Raw genomic sequence first — 9,459 nt, 5'->3', positions numbered from 1 at the left:
GAGCTGCTCCCTACGTGCAACTGCTGAGCACTGAAATGTGGCAATGTCACTAAAGAACTGACTTTCCCATTCTATTTGTGTTAAGTTTAATTTCTGTAGCCACTTGTGGAGACTGGCTGCCACACCGAAGAATGCAGTTCCAGACCAACCTCTCCCATGTGCCTCAGTTTACAGCAGCGATTTTCAACCTCTTTCAGCCTGAGGCACATTTGTAAGCTAAGTACTAAAATTCTGCGGCAACCAAAAATATTTTGGCGATCTGATAAAAAAATGGGTATAATTTTGATTCATTCACACCAGGCAGTTATTGGTTTGTTGGCTGTTGTCATTTTTTTATTTGACAATCTAAGGAAAAAGAGGTCTCTGCCCAACTAAATAGTAAGGTATTGCATGTTTTCAAAATTCTTGTGGCACATTGGTTGAAAATCGCTGGTTTATACTCAGAAGAGAAGTAACTTATCTGAAGTCCAGGGTTCCTAACACACTCATTACACCCCTGGCCGCCCTGTGCCAGCAGCCCCTGCTCCTCACTTGCTGCTTTCCTTCCCATTTTGTTGTCTTTAGCCTGCCGACTTTTCTCATGGTTTCCTGTTTTTTAATCATTGGCAGAGAAAAAAAAAATGGCACGACATGGTTATGTCCCCCTACTGCAGATAAAAAAAAGGAATATTTAGGTAATTAGGTCATTACATCAATAATGATGGTAAAGAAATAGTACTGTTGTAGTTATTAATTTCAAAAGCAGTTTTCATCTATTTCAACCTAATACCTAAGCGGTGGGTCCGCTCCACCATCAGCTCTTCACAGAAAAAACCTGCAATGCCCTTGCCGGATTCTGTGGTGCCAGGGAAATTTCTATTGATGATCGAAGCTTTGACTACACTCAGGATACTCGTAAGGTCTCAAATTAGACCTGAGCAGCTAAGGAGCTGCTGTTACCCCTTCTCAGTAGTTTTTTTGCTGCATGAATTCTTTGATGTCTAGTAAGGGCTGAACTTACCCAGAAGGGTCTCCCGCACGCATGCATTCTCGGGCTTTTCACCTGTGTGGATTCTCCGATGCTGAGTAAGACCTGAGCATCCACTAAAATCTTTCCCACATTCTTCACATTCATAGGGCTTCACCCCAGTGTGTACTCTGTGATGTCCGATGAGGTGTGAACGCTGATTGAAGGTTTTCCCACATTCCTCACGTCTGTACGGCTTCTCTCCAGTGTGAGTTCTCCTGTGCTTACTAAGGGCTGAGCTGCGACTGAAACTTTTCCCACAGTCGTCACATTCATAGTGTCTCCTTTCCCTCTGTCGCTGCTCTACTCTGCCCTCACTTCAGAAGCACCTTTGGATTTGGGATGTTGAACGTGTTTGTTCACTCTGTTATTTGCCTTCCCCAAAATTCCATGTTCTTGGGTATATCTTCCTTCTGGGACAACTCTTCATTCTCAGTCCCGGTTTTATCACCTGCAACAAAAAGGCCCTATTTTAGATCTGAGAAGCAGAGAACTAGGGAAGACATGACATACAAGTGTTACAAATGTATTATTAAAAAACAAAAAGTCACACATATACAAATTAGGTATTTGGCACCATCAAAAGATAATGAAGAGAAAGGGAAAAAGATGGCAGCAGGATACAATATTGGGACGTCGATGAGGAAGAGAGGAAAAGGCAGAAATGTGGTTCAAGGGGTTACCTGGCAAACCCGTGCACACGCAGAGTGGTTAATGTACACGGGGACCGCAGATGTGCCGAGGGTAAATAATAGAGACGTGGGAGGGGTGTGGTGAGTAGGAACCATCAGAGGAGGAAGCAGCAGGAGGGGACAGTGGGCGATCTTGCGCATGTGCTGGGTTGAATCCTTTTTTCTGAGAGTACCAGTCCTTACCTTGTGTCCTGTTGGGGGAAGCGACCATGTCTGGCTGACTCCTGGCTTCAATGACACCCCCCATCTGCTCCTCTACGTCTCCAACACCTTTTACAGATTCCTCCTCCACCCAAACTTACCTGAGGTTCTTTTACTATATTATAAATTGTTCCTGGTCGGCCTGCGCTGCACCCATGTCTTCTGGCATCTAGCCAGATGAATGCCAAATCTCCGCCTTCTCCTACACCTTTCTCCCAGAGCTAGAACATTAATTTAAACTACACTGCCTGCTGGGTTTTACTTACTTAGATGTTTCACAGGCACTGCAAATTCACAAGTATAAAAACTGAATTCAGCTCTGGCCAATGTGGCTCAGTTGGCTGGAGTGTCACCCTGTAAACCAAAAGGTCACAGGTTTGATTCCCGGTCAGGGCACACACTTGGGTTGCGGGTTTGGTCCCCGGTCAGGGTGTGTGCGAGAGGCAACTGATTAGTTTTTCTCTTGCATCGCTGTTTCTCTCCCTTTCTCTCTTACTCCCTTCCCGTCTCTCTAAAATCAAGCATATCTTCGGGTGAGGATTAAAAAAAACCCCAAAAACCTGAATTCATGCTAGCTCTTACACACCCACACCCTTATTATAAGGGGAAGCCTTATTCCTGCACTGGTGGACCATTCTTTGTATTTGAGAGACGTCTCCCCCACCCCTGGTATCAACGTCTTTTTTCTCTACTAAAGCTGTTATTTCATTTACAGACTTTGGGAAGTAGAGGAGAAAACGATTTAATTATCTTGAAATATTCTTTGTCTATGTTGGCATATAATCCTTCCAACCCTTTTCTATGTAATTTTAATAAAACGGAGTCACAGACAGTGATTTTTGTCACCCACTTCTCTACTTAGAACACCGGAACAGACCTCTGTCTGATGGCATCAAGCTCGGTGTCCACAGCATGATGCTCTGGAATCTTCACCACTGGCCTTCGATTTTCCCGCCCACAAAATTCTCTACATTAAAACCAAACTCAGAGCTGCTCTTAGGGCGTGTGATGCTCTTCTGCTTCTTTCCCCCTCGGCTCTCTTTGCCTGGAACGTCTCCCATCTCAGCTCGCGCACACACTGACGCCTCGCAGGCCCGCCACGGGGAGCTGCCTGGACTCAGGTGTCTTCTCTTTTATCACTTCTCTCGTGTGCCTGGCACAGAGCTGCTGCGCAACAAATGTTCAATGGAAGAGGCGTGAACGGAACAGGGTCTCATCCTCACCTCTAAAGCCAACCAAGAGCCAACGCTCCACTTTTAAGCACTAAAGACTTCTCTAAATCATATATAAGTAAATGCTGTGCCTTCCAGATGTTGGCCAGAAATAGCTTAAAATAACCTTTCAGATTAAACAAACTGCCTGGCAGGGACCCTGGAGAATGAGAGAACCATACCCGTGAAATTTAAAGTAGTGAGGATGGAGCCAAGGACACGAGTGTCCCCTGCACAAGGGACGGGGCACTGGAAGCAGAGTTTGGGTAAACTGGGTAAGATCTGAGCGCTTTACAGTGTAGCCTGAGGATACACTAGACACCCTGGTTTTAATTAGTGAACTAATTAGTGGGATGAGGAGCAAACCACAACCAAAACCCCGTCAGCCTAACAGGCACACACAGACAAAAAACAGGCTTTGCCGACTGACTCGCTCTCCTCTCCACTTCTGCTCGCACGGGGGTGTGGTGTGGACCGAACGGTGCTTCCCCAATTCATATGCCGTAGTTCTCACCCCCACTGGGACTGTATTTCGGAACAGGGCCCTTAAACAGGTAATGAAGGTTGTAAGGATGGGGCCCTAACCCAGCAGGTACAAGAAGAGGGAGTGGCACCGGGACTGCGTGGGCACAGAGAAGAGGCGGTGGGGGACACAGGGGAGCCCTCCCCAGGGGAGCCCTCCCCAGGGGAGCCCGGCCGGCCCTTGGGCTTTCCAGCCTCTGAAACGGAGGAAACGGCTTCTGTGGGTTAAGCCCCCAGCGAGTGGTGTTCCACTCCAGCAGCCCTCACCGACTAATACGAGGGGTCATGCAAGACCCCTGCTCAAAACGGAAATGTAAGGTTCTCCGGAGATGGAATCGTCAGGTAACAACAGGGTATTAGGTATTAACTTGAATGAAAATGTAAGTACCACCCCCCACCTGTTATACCAAATAACAGCTTTTAAGTTTAATGAGACACTGAAATATAATTTCCATGATTGGGCAAGGGTGGGAAGGGGATAACATTTCCCACAAGGAGGTAGAGGACAAGGAGGGAAAACTGGAAAGAAGAAGGTGAGAGTGAGCTCCTCTACCAGAGGCACCTCGTCCCTCACACAGCAAACTTGCTTCTTACCGTTCCCCTGGGGCTCCTGCCGAGTCTTCCTGGGGGAGAATGGGGCAGCCCCTGACTCCCCTGGCCTTCCCGAGGGGGCGCAACTTGTCCAGGGGTGTGTCCTGTCTTTCTGACTGGGCTCAGACCTGGGAACAATGAAGCATGATCAGACTCGTAAGATAGACTTTTCTGAAAGAACTGCAAGAACTTCAGAGAAAAGGTCAAAAGGAACATCTTCCAGGGACCATGAATATAAAAAAAGGGACAGATTCTTATTAAGAGGTGGCAATAATGACTATAAAGGAAGAGAACTCTATGGTTCTGGACACCGAGAGTGACCGACATTCTCACAGCGATGTGCTGAGGCCCAGGACCTCAGTCCTGTAGGTTGGGAGCCATGGAGCCCAGCTCCCACCCAGTGGGCATTTCTTGGGTCACTGCTGACCTGTGTGACAGTCACTGGCGAAACGTGGTCACTGAAAACCTCAAACAGGGCCAGTAAAAACCGAGATCTACGAAGTGTAAAATACACATCAAATTTTGAACATACCGAAAAAGGGTAAGGTATCTCAATTTTATATTGATTACATATTTTGGTTTACCTGAAATATACTATTTATGTTCACTTGTTTTTATTTAAATGTTGCTCACATTATATTTCTGTTAGACAGTGCTGTTCTGTAATATCCTTGACATTTACTAACCCTAAGCTGAGTACTCCTCTGGGAATCGAAATTGTTTCATTACAAGGTGGCTCATTTTTTTATACGTAGCTGTGAATGTCAGAAAATTGTTTTATGGACACACATTTGCCTTCCTCTAACTTCTCCCCTGGCGTCTCCTCCCAGCGCCCCACCCCTCCCAGCCTGTTCTTCTCCAGGGTCACACGTTCAAAACTCGGGCTGTTCTGCCCGAAGCCCTCTCTCGGCCGCTCCACACGCTCTGCCTCTCACAGCCCCTTCCCACCTGCTCCGGGGGTTCATCGAGCTCCCTCTCCAGATCCGCCAGCGCAGCGACCGCCTGCTCCCCGGTCTAGGATCTGCTCCTTCGTGTAGCGTTCTGGCTGCAGCCACAGCCGGCAGAGCTCGCGGAGCCGGGCCAGGGCCTCCCGGGGCCCCGGAGCGTCCTGAACAGCTGCCGGCAGAGCTCCCGTCCGCGCGGCCCAGCGCAGCCCCGGCCCCCGCAGCGCTCTCCTTCTGCCGCCAGTGCCGGGCCTCGCCGTCCCCCGGGGGCCAGGCCTGTGGGCATTCTGTGCCCATTCTCAGGAGATCAGTCTTCAGCTGGGGATCGATTCGAGGAGACTCTTGGAATCTCCTCTCTGAGAAATAACGAGCGGCGAACACCCGAGTGGAGGCTGAGCCCGCAGAGCGGTCCCAGCGGGGGCGGGGCGGGCCCGGCCGACGCGGTCCGGCCTCACTCGGCGCAGGTCAGACCTCCAGTCCCGTCTGGTCCGTCCAACTCTGAGCAGCAGCTGTGAGCCCGACGCCCACCTGGCGGCTTGGTGGTGCTGCCCCAGGACCGCTCGCAGCCGCGGTCCCCGCTCCGTCCTCTCCAGGACGTCACCAGGAGCTGGGGATGCGGGAAGGTGTGTCCAGTCCCTACCCAGGACCCGCCCGCCGCCCCAACACGGTCCGGCACGGAGACCAGCGACAGCGTGTCCTGGGTAGGTCGGGACACCCTCCAAAGACCAATCAGCCCTCTGGCCGCTCTAGGAAGCCCGTCTCGGTGGCAGCCCCGCAGGTGGAGGGCCCGGCTGGGGTCCATTGCAAGCATGGCTTTAAAAATCTTTTCCCCTCTGAAGCACTATTAGTAAAGAATGCATTCACAAAGTTCGATATTTAAAAGGAATCAGTGTCTCCCAGCATCTAGTTTTGACCAATGTTTTTCACAACACGTATCACCCTCACTTCCTTCTACACAAATGACAGCATTTCTACATCTCCCCCGCCCCGCGCCGCTCTTGCTCTTAAAAACAAAACAAAACAAAAAAAACCCCACAAAAAACCCAACTACATAACATTCGACTGTATGTGCCACAAGTTTTAATTACCCTGTTGATGTCCATGTAGGTTATTCCGATCTTTTCCTTTTCAGACGCAGCTGCAGTAAATCACTGTGACCAACACTTTTATCCCGTGCAAGGGCAGGCCCATGGCAAGCGTTCCTAGAAAGAGAATGACAGAGCAGGGTACCGGCATCTGCACTTTTAGTGCCAAGACACTGATCGTCGAATTCACTACAATGCTACCTACATACTTACCCACACGTTATAAATACTTTGACCTTTGACAATCTGATGGGTAACAATTCTTTTCCTACCTCGTTACCTTTCTTACACAAATATCGATTGTTCACCATTCATCTACTATGTCAGGCACTGTTCTAGAAGTTGGAACTACAGGTTTTGTCCATCAATTGTCCTTTTTCAATTCTGATCCCATCACCTGAGATGACAAGCATAGCATTCAAATGTCACTGAAATACATGGGAAATAATATTATTATGGTGCCACAGTGCGCTGTATGCTATCAGCATGTAGCACGTACTAGAGGCACATGGCTCAATATATCAACAAAATGGGAGAAAACTGGGAGATTGCAAATGTGAGAACTGGGTGGAGTCATTCCAGAAAAGGGTGAAAAAAGATCAGGAACAAGAGTGACTCGATGAAAAAGCACAGCACAGAAGAGAATCAAAGGCCCAAGGGTTCAGCAGGGAGGCCAGACGTCCAGAGGACACTGATGACAGAGCAGACTGTCGGAGGAGGAAAGTGACCGTGCAGGGGGTTGGGGACAGACAAACATCACTACTTCAACCTCGCCAGGAGACACCAGGAACCTGTCAGCCTGAAGCCACAGTGCGGGTCATTCAAGACTTGCCAGAGCAGGTCCTTCGCCAGACCCCACAAGCCAGCCTACCCTGACCCAAGAATTCCTCTGCCTGCGTTTCCTGCGAGGTCCTCTGGGCCAAGTCCTGGCACCCCAGGGGGGACAAGTTGTCACTTCCTGAATGGTCATTAGTTTCCAAAAGAAAGTGAGATTGTCCTACTCACGAATATTTTCTTCTAGGTAATCCCATTTTAGGACTCAGAGTGAAAGACAGAATCTGTAATCTTGAACAGCACAGGAAAAGCAGTATGCTTTGAGTTGATTAGAAACATTAAAAAAGGGGGGGAGGGGACCACCGTGTTAACCACTAATGAATGAGGGCACAGTGAAGTCAGACCTAATCTGGGCAGGGCAGTCAGGGGCTCCAATGGAAGAGGGTCATGATGGATGGGGAGCTCAGGGGGTCCATGAAGGATGGAGACCAGAGATGAGGCTCAGAAGGAACATTGTCGAAAGGAGATGAGCTCTGGCCAGTGGGGCTCAGTGGGTTGGGTGTCGTTCCACGAAGCAAAAGGTCGCTGGTTCGATTCCTGGTCAGACCACATGCCTGAGTTGTGGGTTCCATTCCCAGTTGGGACGTGTGTGAGACACAACTGATCGATGTTTCCGTCCCTCTCTTTCTCCCTCCCTTGCCCTCTCTCTAAAAATAAATACGTTTAATCTTAAAAAAAAAAAAAAAGAATTGAGGGCAAGTTATTCAAACAAACATGATTATTTACAACTTTTATCTTCCAGGGCAAGGCTTCCCTGGGACAGTAAAGTCATGTTGACAAGCAATGTGGAATGTCATATTTAGTGAAGACAACTGACATATATGGTTTCGGTTTTCCATGTAACAGCAGATTTAGCAGGGCCACTGGTTTACAGAAATGTGGATTATCCACTGATTAGCATGGGCTGCCATTAGTCCCAGCTGAAATCCTGTCCTGTTCTCCTACATGGCGTGGCTTAATCTCTCTAAACGTTTATTTCCCCCTGTAAAAATATGTTAGAGAAAATTTCCCCGAAAGGTAAAGAACAATTCTATACTCTTCATCCATAACCATAGCACAATTAGAAAAGCAGGAAGATAGTGTTACAATGAGACTAACTAAACTAGAGGCCTTACAGAGGTGTTTTGAGAATAACTACGGAAAGCATGAAATCCATGCCTGGCACTTAGTAAAACCCATTAGTAAAGGGCTACTGGCTGCAAAGCGACCGGGCCATCCAGGCGCTTGGCCCCTCGGTTTCTGGACACACAACTTCGGACAGTGCAAGGGCGCCCTCTCGTGTCCTCTCTGCACTTGCTTCCACTCGGCATCTTTCAAACACACCTTCAACCTCCCCAGCCCTTGGAAAAAGGCTGTTTCAGGAATCAGTCAGGTAAAGAACATTAGGCCGCTTCTTAATGTTGCCTTCCACTAGTTTAGGTCTTCTAAACAATAAAACAATACAGTGAGTTAACCAGCCAGCCTACACCACTTTCTCCATTTACCCTAAACGCAAACCAAACTGGCACATCATCGAACAGAACCACCACAAGCCCCGGACTCAGGGAGGTTTGGTCGTCCAATCCGATTCCAATCCGGAGAAATTTCTCTTATAAACCCTAACCCAACGAAAGCATCCAAGATCCCAGGCCGAAAGAAACATTAACAGAAGTTGTGCCCGGAGCAGTGCATCCAATAATCCAGTCCGGGGGAAGAGCTCTCCTAATTTGCGTCCGTCAGTGCACCCTAGAATTTTGCCCGGAGGAAGTGCTCATGTAAATTGGGCCCGGCGGAAGTGCTCACGTAAATTGCGACCGGCGGAAGGGCTCAGTGACTTGAACAAAGCGGAAGTGCACTCAAAAATCCGGTCCGGAGGAAGTGCTTACGTAAATTGGGCCCGGAGGAAGTGCACTTACGAATCCGGTACGGAGAAAGTGCACTCAGGATTCCGATCCCCAGGAAGTGCTCAGTAAATTCGTACCGGACTCAGCTCCGCTAAAGTGCACTCGCAAACTCGCTTGGCCCGCTCCTCACCTCCCTGCCAACCGTGGCCCTCTCCCGCTCCTTGCGCCTCCTGGCCGCCACGCAGCCAATCGCAGGGAGGGTGGCGGGTCGGGCTAGCGATGAGTGGGCTGCGCGCCCGAGCGCTGTCTCGCGGGCAGAGGAGAGAGAGGGGACCGAGTATGTTCAAGCCTCCGTTGTCCGTCGTGAGTCACCGCTGGAGGCCGGCACTTTCGAAGTGGGGGCGGCAGAGCGAACGGGGTTCCCCTACCCCCGGGGCAGGTGTCTCACGTTCTCTTAATTGTTAAAGTGACCTCAGCGTGCTTGGAAACTTTTGACTTTAGTTTCCTAAGTCTCTACCAGAGATTTTTATTATCAGAAAGGGAAGGGATA

At 49.3% G+C, this 9,459-nt stretch overlaps 1 protein-coding gene across 1 annotated transcript; it reads right to left on the bottom strand.

The window, feature by feature from the left end:
• Nucleotides 1-371: 371 nt before the first annotated feature.
• Nucleotides 372-5,453, bottom strand: ZSCAN16 (zinc finger and SCAN domain containing 16). Its single transcript, XM_054564829.1, is given in 9 exon segments — nt 372-1,031; nt 1,033-1,324; nt 1,327-1,389; nt 1,392-1,457; nt 4,227-4,305; nt 4,307-4,351; nt 5,172-5,235; nt 5,237-5,333; nt 5,336-5,453. Coding segments are annotated over 9 exon segments (948 nt in total). The 3' UTR covers nt 372-907.
• Between the last annotated feature and the right edge of the window lie 4,006 nt (nt 5,454-9,459).

Source organism: Pteronotus mesoamericanus, unplaced genomic scaffold (assembly GCF_021234165.1).
Source record: "Pteronotus mesoamericanus isolate MK-2021 breed Mesoamerican mustached bat unplaced genomic scaffold, CSHL_Meso_final scaffold_99, whole genome shotgun sequence".
Lineage (NCBI taxonomy): Eukaryota > Metazoa > Chordata > Mammalia > Chiroptera > Mormoopidae > Pteronotus > Pteronotus mesoamericanus.
This window is presented reverse-complemented; position numbering and strand designations above follow the sequence as displayed.